Consider the following 16,589-nt stretch of genomic DNA (forward strand, 5'->3'; position numbering starts at 1 on the left):
TTAAATATTAATATTTTTTTATATAAAAAAATTAACCTATTTTTAAATATTACTATTTTTTTCCAATGAAAATTTAGTGAATTATTTTGATATTTTATTCAATCCAAGGTCACAAGAACTTGGTGGATCGGTGGATCCACACTCCCCAGTCTTCCTACCCCTTTCACTTCTCCATTCAAGTATCAACACCTACACTCTCAGACATACTCTCACTATTCAGTATTCACTATTCAGCATTGACCCCAATTTAAAAATTAAAAAACCACGCGCTCCCTCTATAAAACCATCCTCTATGCCTCTCTCCACCAAAGAACCCTCACACAATACTAAACAGCTCCTTGAAGCGGCGCTGTTTTCTCCCCTTTCTGCTTTCTGTCTGTTTCTTCCGATTCAGCCTCTTTCCAAAGCGGTCTTCTCACTTCTGTCCTGTCCAGAATTAAATAGAAGCCTTCAATTAACAACTTCCCTCCTTTTTGTTCACGCATACAAGTACCATTTTCATCTTCAATTAAATCTGGTCCTTTAATCCCAGATCTGTAATCTGTCACATATATTGCGAAAAAACTCTGATCCGATCCAATCCAATCCTTCATTTTTACTTATTTTATTTTATATTTTCTCCCATAAGCAACAAGAGTTCCATACATAGTTAAATACTTAAAACTCTTCCAACATAAGTAAACAGTAGAACACTCCACTTGATAACTATCTAAGTCTTCAATAAAAAAATAAATAAATTGAATCAAATGTCAAAGTCACTCTCGCTAACGTCCTCGTCTCTCAACAACCCTCAGCTGAATGGTTTTCGAAAACGCAACAATTCCCCACAGGGTCGGCTGGTGAGCCTCTCCGTCAATCGGAGCAAAGCATTCACACTATGCTCTGCTCCGGGGGATAAGAAGAGGTTCTTCGGCCCGCGGCTGCGATCAAGCGGGTCCGAGAGGATCCGCTTGTGGCAGTTTGGTGGGCCGGGCTGGTTACCAAAGGTGACAGTCCAGTCCGCATTCTCGGCGGTGCCGGAGAAGCCGTTGGGGCTCTATGATCCCAAAATGGATAAGGACTCGTGCGGGGTTGGGTTCGTTGCTGAATTGTCTGGTCAAAGTAGCCGCAAAACTGTGAGAAAGTTGATTTGCGTGTTTCGGTTACGGTTTCGGATTTTGGAAAAAAATGTAACTAACTTTTTTTTATTTGATTGTGTGTTGTGTGGTGTGCAGGTAACAGATGCGTTAGAGATGTTGGTGAGAATGACGCATAGAGGTGCTTGCGGGTGCGAGGCCAACACTGGTGATGGAGCAGGGATTCTTGTGGCTCTGCCTCATGATTTTTACAAGGAGGTACTTTTTGTTTTTAAATTATTATTATTATTATTATTATTATTATTATTATTATTATTATTGAGTAATTACCAAATCAGTCCTCCAAGATTTTAGAATTGGACATTTTAGTCACAAAAAAAATTAATACACAGATCAATTTCCAAGATTTTATTCCGCAGACAAATTAGTTCCCAGTTCATTTTCTGGTAGAGTAATTACCCATATCGATCTCCAAATATTTTAAAAATGGACATTTTAGTCCTCAGGAAAAACTAATGTACAAATCAATCCCCAACGTTTCTCTCTATTAGACACAATAGTCCTCCGTCCAAAAATAAAATAAAATAAAATAAAATAATAATTATTATTAATTACACAATAATATTGTACTATATTTTTTTATTTTTTAGACAAAAATAATAATAAATTTATTCATTAAATTCTTATATATATATATATATATTCATTCAATAATAATAATAATAATAATAATAATAAAATTATTAGAGATTATTTTACAAGAAATTCAAAGTTAAAACTATTTAATATTTTTGTATTTAGGTCCAGTTTAGATAAATAACTTAAATAAGTTTTTTTGGAAAATGAGCTTAAAACATAAGGACTTTTATTAATAGTAGCTTATAAATAAGTTATTTTATGTTTGGATTTTTAGTTATAAAAGTACTTATTTTAAAGTTGTAGCATTTGGATAAATAACTCAAAAGATAAATTTTTTTTACAAAAGAGAATGAATATTAAAATAACGAAATACTTTCCAATATTGAATGTTGATTTTACATAACATAATCACTAATATTGTGTATGATATAGTAGGTGAAAATAAAAAATAAATATAAAATGTGTGTCAATGTATATTTTATTGCTGTTTTTTATTTTTTATTTTTACTCCTATTAGAACTCTCTTCTCTTTTATTGAGGTCAAGAACTTGTTATAATTAACTATGAAAATAATAATAAGCTATAAAATTACATATGAAAAAAATAAAATTAAAACTTAAATTTCATACCACACTTGAATACAAATTTAATAATAAAAAATAGTGATAAAATGATAAAAAAATACTTAGAAGGAATATATGCAGTAAGTTGTTCAGATGTAATATTGTCTGAAAATGTGGTGGAGGATCAATACTTTCATCAGATGTTTCATTACGTAAAAATGGTGAGACTTGGAATATTGCGTAAGAATGATGGTGGAAGGCCAGTGCTTCTAGCAGACCTGGTGTGAAAATGGTGATGAAGGGTTAGTATTTTTCATAGAGTCAAGAAGGAAAGTAGATTTTTTTGTTTTAAAATTAATTTTTTTTAGGTAAGTGGTAGAATGACTTCTCGAAAAACAAAAAGTCATATATTTCTACTTCTTCAAAAAGCTACAAATTAACTTTTCGGGAAGTTAAAATCTTTTTTTAAAATAGTGCAAAACACATAGATGGTGACTTTTCATAATCCAAAAGTAAAAAAAAAAAAAAGTAGCTTCTACTACTTCCTAAATGGGCTCTAATATAATCAATATATATATATATGTTTGTATTAAAAAAATATTTTAATTTAGATTTATATTAAATACATATTTTTTTAATACAAACATATTTTTTAAAATAGTACATCTTTTGATTATATTAATTACAAAAATATCAAATAGTTTTAACCTTAAATTTTTTGTAAAATAATCTCTAATAATTTTATTGATTATTATTATTATTATTATTATTATTATTATTATTATTATTAATTACATAATAATATTATACCATGATTTTTTGTATTTTTTAGATAAAAATAATAAAAAATTTATTCATTAGATTCTTATATATGTATTTATATATATAGATATATAGTCACTCAACAACAACAATAATAATAATAATAATAATAATAATAATAATAAATAGATAAATAAATAAATAAAATTATTAGAGATTATTTTACAAAAAATTTAAAATTAAAATCATTTGATATTTTTTTATTTAATATAATCAAAAGATGTACTATTTTAAAAAATATGTTTGTATTTAAAAAAATATGTATTTAATATAAATTCAAATTAAAATATTTTCTTTTAATACATATTTTTTAATACAAACATATATTTTTTTTTATACATAAGACATCTTTTGATTATATTAAATACAAAAGTATCAAATAGTTTTAACCTTGAATTTCTTGTAAAATAATCTCTATTATTATTATTATTATTATTATTATTATTATTATTATTATTATTATTGAGTGACTATATATATAAGAATTTAATGAATAAATTTATTATTATATTTGTCCAAAAAATACAAGAAATAGTACAATATTATTGTGCAATTAATAATAATAATTATTTTATTTTATTTTTTGATGGAGGACTATTATGTCTAACAGAGAAAAACGTTGGGGATTGATTTGTACATTAGTTTTTCTTGGGACTAAAATGTCAATTTTTAAAATCTTTGGGGACTAATTTGGATAATTATTCTGCCAGAAAATGAAGTGGGGACTGATTTGTCTACCGGAGTAAAACCTTGGAGATTGATCTGTGTATTAATTTTTCTTGAGAACTAAAATGTCCGATTCTAAAATCTTTGGAGACTAATTTGGATAATTACTCATTATTATTATTATTATTATTATTATTATTATTATTATTATTATTATTATTAGGTGTATGTGTAAGTGTAACCGTAAACTCCTAGTCCTTGCTAAATTTTGCACTTTGTACGGAAAATGAGTTTTTTTAGTCAAAAAATAAATCAGTCCTGAATTGTTTTATTTCTAATTTTCTTTAAAAATATTTTGGTATATGAATTAAATTTTCCGAAATTCTAAAAAATATGGGTTAATTTAATCTTTTGTTTTATTAGGAGCTAATTGTTAATTTATTTTTGTTTAATTAATTTAATGAAAGCAAAAATTATTTGGGACCAACATTTATGTGCGTGTGTTATGAGGGAGTGTGTGAAGGAGTATCCTTTTGGTTTTTTTTATGGGATCTTTTAAATAAATTAATTAAATTTCATATTTCCAATTATATGTATTGTTCAATTATTTATATATTTGCATTGGATTAATTATATTTTTGTACTCTATTACTTATTTTGTTGTCTTTGCAAATAAGATAGACACAGTAATTAAGTAACACAGTAAAAACATATAAATAATTTGAAAAATGTGTATAAGTTTAGAATTTTATTTATTTATTTATTTATTTTGTGATGACACGACAAGTCGACAACTGCTACCTTTATTAGCTTTTTTTCTAAAGACTATTGAATTTGGTTATATTTGGTTCAATCATTACGTAAATAGAATTAAAGTGGATAGTTATTTCAACAGAAATTTAAATTCCATAAAAAAACCATAAAGCCTTATTTTACTTGGTATGATCGCTATATAAATCAAATGATGTCATTGCACTATGTCATTAATCACATCTAGAGCTAACTCATTTATGTTTAGATCTAAAGAAATTTAAATTCATATCTTTTTAAACTGCCACTGTGCTGTATATCAACTTTAGTATCTAAATCTAAATCTAAACTTTTATAAAAAGGTTTTTGGACACCAGAATAGTTTTTGTACATATAATAATATATTTAAATATGTAATGGAGAATAATAAATTTCATATGAGAGAACTGTTATTTAATCATAAATATTGTGCTGCTACAAAATTTTGTTCGAGTCAATTACAATCTGAAACAAATGATTTGAACGATGGTAGAAAGCTGCACAAAAACTAATCTCAGATATATCTAATTTTTTAATGTTTGCATTAGATTCTTGTTTATGAACATTATTCTTGTGTTGGTTTGAACAGAAAAGCCTAAAATTCTTAGGTATCATCATCATGTTGAAAAATACAAGTGGAAGAGGACTTTCTTTCAGTTTTGCTCAAATGGAATATTTTGAAACGATTCAGTGATGCATATGGCTAAAATTGAAAATATAATATTAATAAAGAGGAGAATAAATTGTCTTTTTCCTCTATCAAAGAATCATTGAAAATGAAATATATTTCTTTATGTCCTGTTTTTGTTAGCACTTTTCTGAACTCCTTTTTTCCTTAAGTTAGTTTGAGATTAATACTTTCAATAGCTTTTTTGTTAAGCAGAAGGAATTTGTATAGATCTACTGACGGCGTATATTTTTCCTGTACTGTCATCTAATATATGCAGTATCACATTGGCGACTAGGCCACTGTAGCTGTTTTTTACATCCACTATAGATTAATAGAATTATTTGGTTGGAGAATAGTGTAAAATATTTTAAAATGTCAGTGCATACAAGAAATAATGCCCTCACTCCATTATCGAAGTTCTATTTATTGGTTAAAGGACTACAATTAGGAAAAATCTGGGATTCAGACTTTGCAGTTCTTGTCAATTCAAAGATGTTCTTGCTTCATTGCAGGTTGTGGAGTTTGAGCTTCCCCCCCAAGGAAAATATGCAGTTGGCATGCTTTTCTTGCCTAAATCTGATATTCGTAGGAAAGAAAGCAAAAATATATTTCAAAAGGTAAATCTAATTCTGAAATATCTTTGTCTGAAAATTTTCATGATGGATAGTGGTTGTAGAGTTCTGTCTAGTTTCGATTTAGCACACAATATACTGTTTCTAGCCTTCACTGTGTAGCTGCATGCTGTAATCCGAGCTAACAATGACTCAAGAAGTGTTTTTGTGATATTTTGTATTATGTGTTTTTGAGTTTCAGCAGTAGCATTTTCATGATTTTATATCTTATTGACAGTTGTTTGTATCTGTGCTTTGTTTTTGTGTTCAGGTTGCAGAGAGTCTGGGGCACTCAGTTATTGGTTGGCGCTCCGTTCCCACAGACAACACAGGATTGGGCAAATCAGCTGTACAGACTGAACCAGTGATTGAGCAAGTGTTTCTTACTCCAAGTGCTCAATCAAAAGTTGATTTGGAAAGACAGGTACCTTGCCTACATGCTGAAATTGGCAGCAAGAAATTTGCATTAATTTGTTAACATTTTGATTGAACTGCAGTTGTTCCCCAGGAAATGAATTGATAGATAAATTATTTCCAGCGAATATAATGATTTATACATAAATGGTGTATTTTAAGATTTGAATAGATTTTGGTCTTTGTTACTGATAGTTGGCTCTTTCCTTATAGATGTACATATTAAGGAAGCTTAGCATGGCCGCTATTACATCCGCCTTGAACCTCCAAAATGACGGCATTGCTGATTTCTATATCTGTTCACTTTCGTCAAGGTATGTTTAAGAGGCGACATCATTTTCTTGAGATCCACATTATTGTTATTACATAAGGTTTTCTAAGTAAAATTCTCATGTTTGATCAAATTTGGTACAGGACTGTTGTTTACAAAGGTCAGCTAACACCAGCTCAACTGAGGGAATATTATTTTGCGGACCTAGGCAATGAAAGGTTTACGAGCTACATGGCCCTGGTAAATATATTATCCATTAACCTATCTTCTTTCTCCACTAACTCTATACTCCAACAAACAGCAAGGGAACAACCAGTAACTGAAGAGATGCAAGGTTGGGGAATGACTTCTGAGGCATTGAGGTTTGAATGATCTCTTAAGTTCTTCCGCTTCCTTGATTACTATTTGAGTTTGGATACTTGGATTGAATGCAATGGTTGAGTTGGTAAGAAAGTTCATTATCAAGATTATGATGTTTGCAAAAGTTTCTGCTGATGCTTTCTGTCGTTAATTGGTCTGGAGACAATATCTTCAAAGTGATGGAGGAAAAAATAATTTTGGTGAAAGTGGATAGTGCCTCTGAAATTTTTCCTGGCAACTTCAATATATGCTTGTATTGAAGTTCCTGGAGGAAAACATTTTTGAATTTCTACTTTGGTTTCTAGTATGCACTGCATGAAGACTGAAGTTTATTGTGCGTATCTGTAGATACATTCACGGTTTTCTACAAATACCTTCCCTAGCTGGGATCGTGCTCAGCCTATGCAAATATTGGGACACAATGGAGAGATCAACACTCTAAGAGGCAATGTCAACTGGTATGCCTTGAATAATTTTTGCACCATGCTAGTTAATGGTATGACAAATATGAATGAATAATATGTTGCACTGCGATTTTAAACTGGCTAGCAGTATTCTCCCAGTGCTGCTGATCTGACCATTCAGTATTGTTTGTTAGAGTTAATGGATACCTAGCTTACTTTTTTCTTTTCTCAATCTTATTTTTTAAATAAGAGGATACTTTGTTTCATTATGGTGTGCAATAAGCTTGATGCTAGTTGTGGGCGGGCATAGCAGCATTGAGTATTGTGTTGGATGTTCTCATCATGTTCTGATTGATGTATATTGTATCAGCTAATATGGTATATTTTGTAGGATGAAGGCGCGTGAGGGGTTACTGAAGTGCAAGGCACTTGGTTTATCAGAGGATGAATTAAAGAAGCTTTTGCCCATTGTCAATGCAAATTCATCTGATTCAGGTGAAAATTTTTTCCCTTTTTATTTTTTTGATTTTATTTTAAATTTGTGTTTTTTTTATTTTATTTTATTTTTTCGACTAGGTTATATTTACATACTGAATCTAATGGATAGTTATTCTTTTCCAGGAGCTTTTGATGGCGTTCTTGAGTTTTTGGTTCAATCTGGAAAAAGTCTTCCTGAAGCTGTTATGATGATGATTCCTGAGGCATGGCAAAACGATAAAAACATGGATCCTCAACGTAAAGCATTTTATGAATACTATTCAGCTCTCATGGAGCCATGGGATGGACCAGCTCTTATATCATGTAAATTTTTTGTTGGACTCTGATTCTATCTCATGTGCATGTCCTCTCGACACTGGCTTTACAATTTGGCACTAATTTGATCTAATATCATTACAGTTACTGATGGTCACTATCTTGGAGCTACACTGGATAGGAATGGACTGCGACCTGGCCGCTTCTATGTTACTCACAGTGGACGAGTTATAATGGCAAGTGAAGTTGGAGTCGTAGACATTCCTCCTGAAGATGTGTGTAGGAAAGGAAGATTAAATCCTGGCATGATGCTTCTGGTAGATTTTGATAAGCACATTGTTGTTGATGATGATGCCTTAAAGGAACAGTATTCGTTGGCAAGGCCCTATGGGGAGTGGCTCAAAAGACAGAAGATTGAACTCAAAGACATAGTAGATTCTGTTGATGAATCTGAAAGAGTTCCACCAACAATCGCAGGAGTGGCTCCGGTAAGTTTTAAAAGAGCAACCAATGTTAGCTTTTCGTAAATTTCATGTTGCATGACTAACTATTGCATCTACAATAAACTACAGCTCTCTAGTGATGATGTGGATATGGAAAATATGGGAATTCATGGTCTACTGGCTCCATTGAAAGCTTTTGGGTATGCAACGTCCTTTGTGAATATTTTCTGCATTTTTTCCACTTTGTTTGAAGTTATATTCTGCTCTGTTAATGCAGATATACGGTTGAATCATTGGAAATGCTATTACTTCCTATGGCAAAAGATGGTGTAGAAGCCCTAGGGTCAATGGGAAATGATACTCCATTAGCTGTCATGTCCAATAGAGAAAAGCTCACTTTCGAGTACTTCAAACAAATGTTTGCTCAAGTGACAAATCCTCCAATTGATCCTATTCGTGAGAAAATAGTTACTTCAATGGAATGTATGGTTGGTCCAGAAGGTGATCTGACACAAACAACAGAGGAACAATGTCACCGCCTTTCACTAAAAAGTCCCCTTTTGACCATTGAACAAATGGAAGCGATTAAAAGGATGAATTACAGAGGATGGCGGAGCAAAGTTATAGACATAACTTACTCAAAGGAATGTGGTAAGAGAGGATTGGAAGAAGCATTGGACAGGATATGTGCAGAAGCACATGGTGCAATTAGTGAAGGCTACACAACCCTTGTTCTTTCTGATAGAGGTATTATACTGCCGTGTTTTCCTCGCACTGTGTAGAGTTACTATACATGTATTTATCTGTCTATAATTTGTATTTTTGTGGGATTTAATCTGTAGCTTTCTCGAGGAAACGTGTTGCTGTGAGCTCCCTCCTGGCCGTTGGTGCTGTCCATCAACATCTTGTCAAAAGTCTTGAGCGCACTAGAGTTGCCTTAATAGTTGAGTCTGCTGAACCACGTGAAGTGCACCATTTCTGCACACTTGTCGGTTTTGGTGCTGATGCTATATGCCCTTATTTGGCTGTGGAGGCAATATGGAGACTCCAAGTTGATGGAAGGATCCCACCTAAAGCAAGTGGTCAATTCTACTCAAAAGATGAGTTGGTCAAGAAGTACTTTAAAGCAAGCAACTATGGCATGATGAAGGTTCTTGCAAAGATGGGAATATCAACTTTGGCCTCCTACAAAGGTGCTCAGATTTTTGAAGCTCTGGGTCTTTCTTCAGAGGTGATTGAAAAGTGCTTTGCTGGAACACCTAGTCGAGTTGAGGGTGCTACATTTGAGATGCTTGCTCGGGATGCTCTACAACTGCATGCATTGGCATTTCCTACTTGGGTTTTCTCTCCTGGAAGTGCTGAAGCTGTTGCGTTGCCCAATCCCGGGGATTATCATTGGAGGAAAGGTGGTGAAATTCATCTGAATGATCCGCTTGCAATAGCAAAGCTTCAGGAGGCTGCCAGAACTAACAGTATAGATGCATATAAACAGTATTCTAAGCTCATTCACGAGTTGAATAAAGCTTGCAATTTGCGGGGAATCCTGAAATTCAAAGAGACATCCACAAAGATTCCCATTGATCAAGTGGAACCAGCCAGTGAAATAGTTAAACGGTTTTGCACTGGGGCCATGAGTTATGGGTCAATATCATTGGAGGCACACACAACATTAGCAATGGCTATGAATAAACTTGGAGGGAAATCAAATACAGGTTTGCTAGACTTCTTTTTAAAAAAGCTTCCTCTGATTTATTTTCTCCATTTAAAAAAGGCAACAATTCTCATCTTACCAAGTGTAGTTTATTTTGATAAATCATGAGGTGTGGTTCAGTGTAGTTTTTTCAAGTTCAAGGCACATAAGAAGCATCAGTGGCTAGGGCCAGCCTGATGCCGAAACAGGGTGTCTTACACATGAACATGCTTTCTAGCTTAATTTTTTAATGAAAAGTTTTTTTTGGGGGGGGGGGGGTTTACCCTTTTTTTCACCCTTCATGTGAAGATTAGCATCCTCAAAATTAGTAATTTTTTATCTGATGATTTGTTTTCTGCAAATTTGCCATAGGTGAGGGCGGTGAACAACCATCTCGTATGGAGCCTCTTCCTGATGGTTCAATGAATCCCAAAAGGAGTGCCATCAAACAAGTTGCTAGTGGAAGATTTGGAGTCTCAAGTTACTACCTTACTAATGCTGATGAACTACAGATAAAGATGGCCCAGGTAATTGTTGAAATCTGTTCATTTGTATTAAGGTTATTTGTCCATCCTTGCCTTATACCTCAATTTCATCGACTGGTCTCTAGCCGCTACAATCCTGTTGGAGTTATGGCTCTATTGTTTATGAATTTATATTCATGGCAGATGACGCTGTGACTTCAAGGCACCTCCTGGTGCTCTTGCTGCTTTAGTTGATACCTACATATGACCTTTGGTGAGGTTAAATAAAAGTGTAGTTTTTTCACTTAATGAAGGGTCGTATTGTTTTAACATCCGAATTCTTATCCTCAGGGTGCAAAACCTGGTGAGGGAGGTGAACTTCCTGGCCACAAAGTTATAGGAGACATTGCCGTCACTAGAAATTCAACTGCTGGAGTAGGACTTATCAGTCCACCTCCCCATCATGATATTTATTCAATCGAAGACCTTGCGCAACTGATTTATGATCTAAAGGTATGTTTGTATATAGATTCTCTTACGGTAAAGTCAGGCTGAATGTTTCTGCTATTAGTTCTTGCTCTTTAATTGCTTTTCTTAATCTGTAGAATGCCAACCCATCTGCTCGAATTAGCGTGAAGTTAGTTTCTGAAGCTGGAGTGGGGATAATTGCTAGCGGAGTTGTTAAAGGTCATGCGGACCATGTCTTGATCTCAGGTCACGATGGAGGTACAGGGGCATCTAGATGGACCGGCATAAAGAATGCTGGTTTGCCTTGGGAACTTGGCCTAGCTGAGACTCACCAGACATTGGTTGCGAATGACCTACGTGGTCGCACAGTTCTTCAAACTGATGGCCAACTCAAAACAGGAAGAGATGTGGCCATAGCTGCTCTTCTTGGAGCAGAAGAGTTCGGTTTCAGCACTGCTCCACTCATTACTCTTGGCTGTATCATGATGCGGAAGTGTCACAAGAACACCTGTCCTGTTGGCATTGCTACCCAAGATCCAGTACTTAGAGAGAAGTTTGCCGGAGAACCTGAGCATGTTATTAACTTCTTTTTCATGGTAGCTGAAGAGATGAGAGAAATTATGTCTAACCTTGGGTTTAAAACTGTTGATGAGATGGTTGGCCGTTCAGATAAGCTTGAAGTTGATAAGGAAATTGTTAAGAGCAATGAGAAACTGGAAAACCTTGATCTCTCTCTATTGCTTAGACCTGCAGCTGAACTGCGACCAGGAGCTGCACAGTACTGTATGCAAAAACAAGATCATGGCTTGGACATGGCTTTGGATAATAAGCTCATCAGTTTGTCCAATGCTTCTTTGGAAAAGGGTTTCCCAGTATACATTGAAACTCCAATACAGAATGTAAACCGTGCTGTGGGAACTATGCTTAGCCATGAGGTTACTAAACGATACCACTTAGCTGGTCTTCCAACTGGCACCATCCATATCAGATTTACTGGCAGTGCTGGCCAGAGCTTTGGTGCATTCCTCTGTCCTGGAATCACTTTGGAACTTGAAGGTGATGGCAACGACTATGTCGGTAAAGGATTGTCAGGAGGACAAATTATAGTTTATCCTCCAAAAGGAAGCAACTTTGACCCTAAGGAGAACATTGTAATTGGTAATGTGGCGCTGTACGGTGCAACCTGTGGTGAAGCATATTTCAATGGGATGGCAGCAGAAAGATTTTGTGTGCGTAACTCGGGGGCTAAGGCAGTTGTGGAAGGGATTGGTGATCATGGATGTGAGTACATGACTGGTGGGACTGTCGTTGTGCTTGGGAAAACTGGTAGAAATTTTGCTGCTGGTATGAGTGGTGGGATTGCTTATGTTCTTGATGTGGATGGAAAATTCCAATCTCGATGCAACCCCGAGCTTGTAGATTTGGATAAGGTTGAAGAGGAAGAGGATATTATTACCCTAAGAATGTTGATACAGCAACATCAACGGCACACAAATAGCATGCTTGCCAAAGAAGTTCTTGCTGATTTTGAGAATCTACTTCCTAAATTCATCAAGGTGTTCCCTAGGGAGTACAAGCGCGCTCTTGCAAATATGAAGTCTGAGCAGACCTCCAACGACACAGTAGATGATGATGAAGCGCAGGCTGTTGAGAAGGATGCATTTGAAGAGCTTAAGAAACTGGCAACTTCATCTGTGAATGAGAAGCCAAGTCAGGTAACTGCAAGCTTTTTTTTTTTTTCTTTTTTCTTTAATCCTTTATGATGTTTCATTTATATAATGCTTGTATACCTTTCGTTATTTTTTCCTTTTTCCTGAACAAAACAAATTAAGTTTGAATTGGTGATCTTTGAAACGAAGTGCAAATCCTCCTTGTAATATTAGATTAAAATGTGGTGAGATGAAAATGGGGTCTTAACTTAATCTGTTACAGTAGGTTGCCTAGAAGTCTTAGTTGTCCGTCGTCATTGGGCTGAGATGGATACTGCTATTGTTCCTATACGAATAGAATACATCTCTTTAATGTCTTCCTAGATCTCTTTTTGCACATTATTTTCTGGTAATGTCTCTGATATGTTCAGGCTGTATCGCCCAAGAGGCCAACTCAAGTTGCTGATGCCGTTAAACATCGAGGTTTTGTTGCATATGAGCGTGAGGGTGTTCAGTATAGGGATCCTAATCTTCGGATGAATGATTGGAAGGAGGTGACGGAAAAGACAAAGCCTGGTCCCCTTTTGAAAACACAGTCTGCCCGCTGCATGGACTGCGGTACTCCTTTCTGTCATCAGGTGTGGTCTGCCATTCAATATTTTCATTGTTGTACTTACAAGATAAAACTTTCCTTTAAGTCTTTCAGCTGCTTGTAAAACTAAGATATTTGCATAAAATTTCAGGAGAATTCTGGATGTCCTCTTGGAAACAAAATACCAGAGTTTAACGAATTAGTGTACCAAAATAGATGGCGGGATGCATTAGAAAGGCTTCTTGAAACAAATAACTTTCCTGAATTTACTGGTCGGGTGTGCCCTGCACCTTGTGAAGGTTCTTGTGTCCTTGGTATTATCGAAAATCCGGTGTCTATTAAAAGCATTGAATGTGCCATCATAGATAAGGCTTTTGAGGAAGGTTGGATGGTGCCACGACCTCCACTTAGGAGAACTGGGTATGCTATGTTTGTATTTTTTGGACACTTTTTCAGTTTCATTTTTGTTGTAACTGCAACCCCATTGAAATGATTAGTAATATTGAACTACTAGTTACTTGTTACCACTGCTGTTTCAGGAAAAGGGTTGCCATTATTGGAAGTGGACCAGCTGGTCTAGCAGCTGCTGATCAACTAAACAAAATGGGCCATACAATAACAGTGTATGAACGAGCTGATAGGATTGGAGGGCTTATGATGTATGGGGTTCCCAACATGAAAACTGACAAAGTTGATATAGTTCAACGGCGAGTCAACCTTATGGCTGAGGAAGGAGTAACTTTTGTTGTGAATGCTAACGTTGGACGTGATCCTTTGTACTCTCTTGATCGGATTCGAGAGGAGAACGATGCTATTGTCTTGGCTGTTGGAGCCACAGAACCAAGGTGAGACACAGTGGGAGTCCTCTATATCTTGTTTTAGTTCAATTTCTTTTGCGGTTGAAGTTTACCAGGAATTTTATTATAGAAGGATGCTTCAAAGAGTTTACTTTTTCGTGCAGAGATCTTCCGGTGCCTGGACGTGAGCTCTCAGGAGTTCATTTTGCCATGGAGTTTCTTCATGCGAACACTAAGAGCTTGCTTGATAGCAATCTTCAGGATGGTAATTACATTTCTGCCAAGGGCAAGAAAGTTGTTGTCATAGGTGGGGGTGACACTGGTACCGATTGCATAGGGACATCCATTCGTCATGGTTGCAGTAGCATTATAAATCTCGAACTTCTTCCTGAGCCACCTCGCACAAGAGCCCCAGGAAACCCTTGGCCTCAGGTTAAATTAGATCCACTGATTTTCCAAATATCTGTTATGTTTCTTACTTTGTAGACATGAGGAATTAGACAATGTTCTTTTACTTAAACTTCATTTGTCATTACTAAATAGCTAAATGAGTGGTTGATATTTTAATGGATCTGTGCATGAACTGAGTTTGATCACAATGTTTCCACATTGCAGTGGCCTCGCATATTCCGTGTAGATTACGGGCACCAAGAAGCTGCTGCTAAATTCGGGAAAGATCCAAGATCATATGAGGTACTGACAAAGCGTTTTGTTGGAGATAAAAACGGAGTGGTGAAAGGACTTGAAGTGGTACGTGTCTGTTGGGAGAAGGATCAAACTGGCACGTTTCAATTTAAAGAAATTGAAGGCACTGAGGAGATCATTCAAGCTGACCTAGTTTTACTAGCCATGGGCTTTCTTGGCCCTGAATATGTAAGTATTCTTAGTAGCTTGGTTACTTTGTGAGTGAATTAGTTATGAACTTTTCATGCTGATCTTTCAGTAGCTGATCGTACCTTGTTTGGTGTTTGTTTGCTTTTCAGACAATTGCAAAGAAGTTGGGTATGGAGCGAGACAACCGGTCAAATTTCAAGGCTGATTATGGTCGCTTCTCAACCAGTGTCAAAGGAGTGTTTGCAGCTGGCGATTGTCGCCGGGGTCAATCCCTGGTGGTATGGGCTATTTCAGAGGGACGACAAGCCGCGGCACAAGTTGACAAGTACCTCATTAAAGAGGAAAAAGAGCACAAAGTTGTGGGGAGTAAGGATGAACTAGTCAAGAGGCAACAAGACCTCAACAAGAAGCACCAGGACAGTAGCAAACACACAGTGATGACCTAAGAAGTAACCGTGAGTTTTCGTGCTCTCAGATGTACTCAATAAAAGCGCATAGAATAAAAAGAAAAGGAAGGTTGTTTACCTTGGGCAATTTCTTGTGTGGCAAGTTGGTGATCCAAAGTGGAAAAACAAGGAGAAAATAAAGGAGTGTAGTATGTGGAAAGGAAAAATTTTGTCTTGGCACTTTTCTTCTGAGGGTGTTGTAATTTGGAATGTACAGTATAAAGTTTTAAACTAGTCCAAATGAGTTCATGGGGCTACGAAAATTTTACCTCGTGAAACTTGATAAGAGAAAATGATCTAGTATTAACTTGTGTTAGGCTGGATCCGTCGTCCTCCATTTGGTTCTTCAATTTCAATCCATCGATTAAAGCATGACCGTTGATATGGTTAAATTACCTCAAAATGATGTTACTTAAAATTGTGTATAATATCAAGCTAAACATAGAGAAAATCAAAACACTTTTAGGCTGCGTTTGTAAATTGTTTACGGAGACAGCACACTGAGATATAAAATTGTGTTTAATTTTGTGTCTATTTTAACAGGAAGGATACAGAGATATTAATAAAGAACACAACTTATTTTTTATTTTTTTTCATTATTCTTGTTAATTTTTTATAATTATATTTTTTATTATTATATTTTTCATCTCAAATTTTTTGAATAGAAAAAAATAAAAATAAATTAAATTTTCATAATTTGTTCTAGTTTATTGCTAAACAGAATACAAGAACACAAAATTTTGTATCTCTATCCATCAGTATTTTGTCTTGTCTTATTATCAGTGTTTTGTCTTGTCTATAATTAGACACTTAGTATATTAAAATTTAAAATTAAATTCAAATTTTAAATATTTACGAAAAACTTTAATATAATAAAACGAGATAAAAGTATTTATTATTGCATTTATACCAATAATAATAGAATTTAATTTTAAAATATTATTAGTATAAAATAATTATACACATATATTTAATTAATCATACAAACAATTATCTAAAAAATAAATATAATCTAAAATTATTAAATAATATAATATATTAATTAAATTATTATTTAATAATTTTGAATTATTGGTTTTTTGGGAGTAATTTTTTTCAAATTTTTTAATTGTTTAATAAAATGTAATTTTTTATCATTTAATATTTTTATATATATTTTTTAGTCTTA

General features: G+C 34.4%; 1 protein-coding gene across 3 annotated transcripts; it reads left to right on the forward strand.

The window, feature by feature from the left end:
• The first annotated feature begins 307 nt into the window (after positions 1–307).
• On the forward strand, positions 308–15,824 carry LOC112697424 (glutamate synthase [NADH], amyloplastic). Of its 3 annotated transcripts, XM_025750596.3 has the most exons (22): positions 308–1,115; positions 1,215–1,334; positions 5,738–5,842; positions 6,108–6,260; positions 6,464–6,564; positions 6,665–6,761; positions 7,230–7,339; positions 7,677–7,780; positions 7,907–8,086; positions 8,183–8,526; positions 8,611–8,681; positions 8,759–9,228; positions 9,324–10,193; positions 10,544–10,698; positions 10,987–11,148; positions 11,241–12,818; positions 13,184–13,390; positions 13,496–13,764; positions 13,884–14,189; positions 14,306–14,573; positions 14,757–15,014; positions 15,125–15,824. In XM_025750596.3, the coding sequence occupies exons 1-22, from the start codon at positions 747–749 to the stop codon at positions 15,419–15,421; spliced, it is 6,594 nt and encodes a 2,197-aa protein (XP_025606381.1). In that variant the 5' UTR covers positions 308–746; the 3' UTR covers positions 15,422–15,824. The 3 variants fall into 3 exon arrangements, with proteins under 3 accessions (XP_025606381.1, XP_029143510.1, XP_025606382.1); XM_029287677.2 differs by lacking the exons at positions 308–1,115; positions 1,215–1,334; positions 5,738–5,842; positions 6,108–6,260; positions 6,464–6,564 and adding an exon at positions 6,823–6,883 and having other exon boundaries at positions 6,665–6,739; XM_025750597.3 differs by lacking the exons at positions 308–1,115; positions 1,215–1,334; positions 5,738–5,842; ... (1 more) ...; positions 6,464–6,564; positions 6,665–6,761 and adding an exon at positions 6,819–6,966.
• Positions 15,825–16,589: the final 765 nt, after the last annotated feature.

This window comes from Arachis hypogaea, chromosome 6 (assembly GCF_003086295.3).
Source record: "Arachis hypogaea cultivar Tifrunner chromosome 6, arahy.Tifrunner.gnm2.J5K5, whole genome shotgun sequence".
In the NCBI taxonomy this organism is placed as follows: domain Eukaryota; kingdom Viridiplantae; phylum Streptophyta; class Magnoliopsida; order Fabales; family Fabaceae; genus Arachis; species Arachis hypogaea.

Excerpts from the sequence above, each read along its gene's own strand:
- LOC112697424 (XM_025750596.3), top strand. The coding sequence starts at position 747 with ATGTCAAAGTCACTCTCGCTAACGTCCTCGTCTCTCAACAACCCTCAG. Across the intron at positions 8,087-8,182 it reads TGGACCAGCTCTTATATCAT|TTACTGATGGTCACTATCTT; the intron begins GTAAATTTTTTG and ends ATATCATTACAG. Across the intron at positions 14,574-14,756 it reads CAGGAAACCCTTGGCCTCAG|TGGCCTCGCATATTCCGTGT; the intron begins GTTAAATTAGAT and ends TCCACATTGCAG.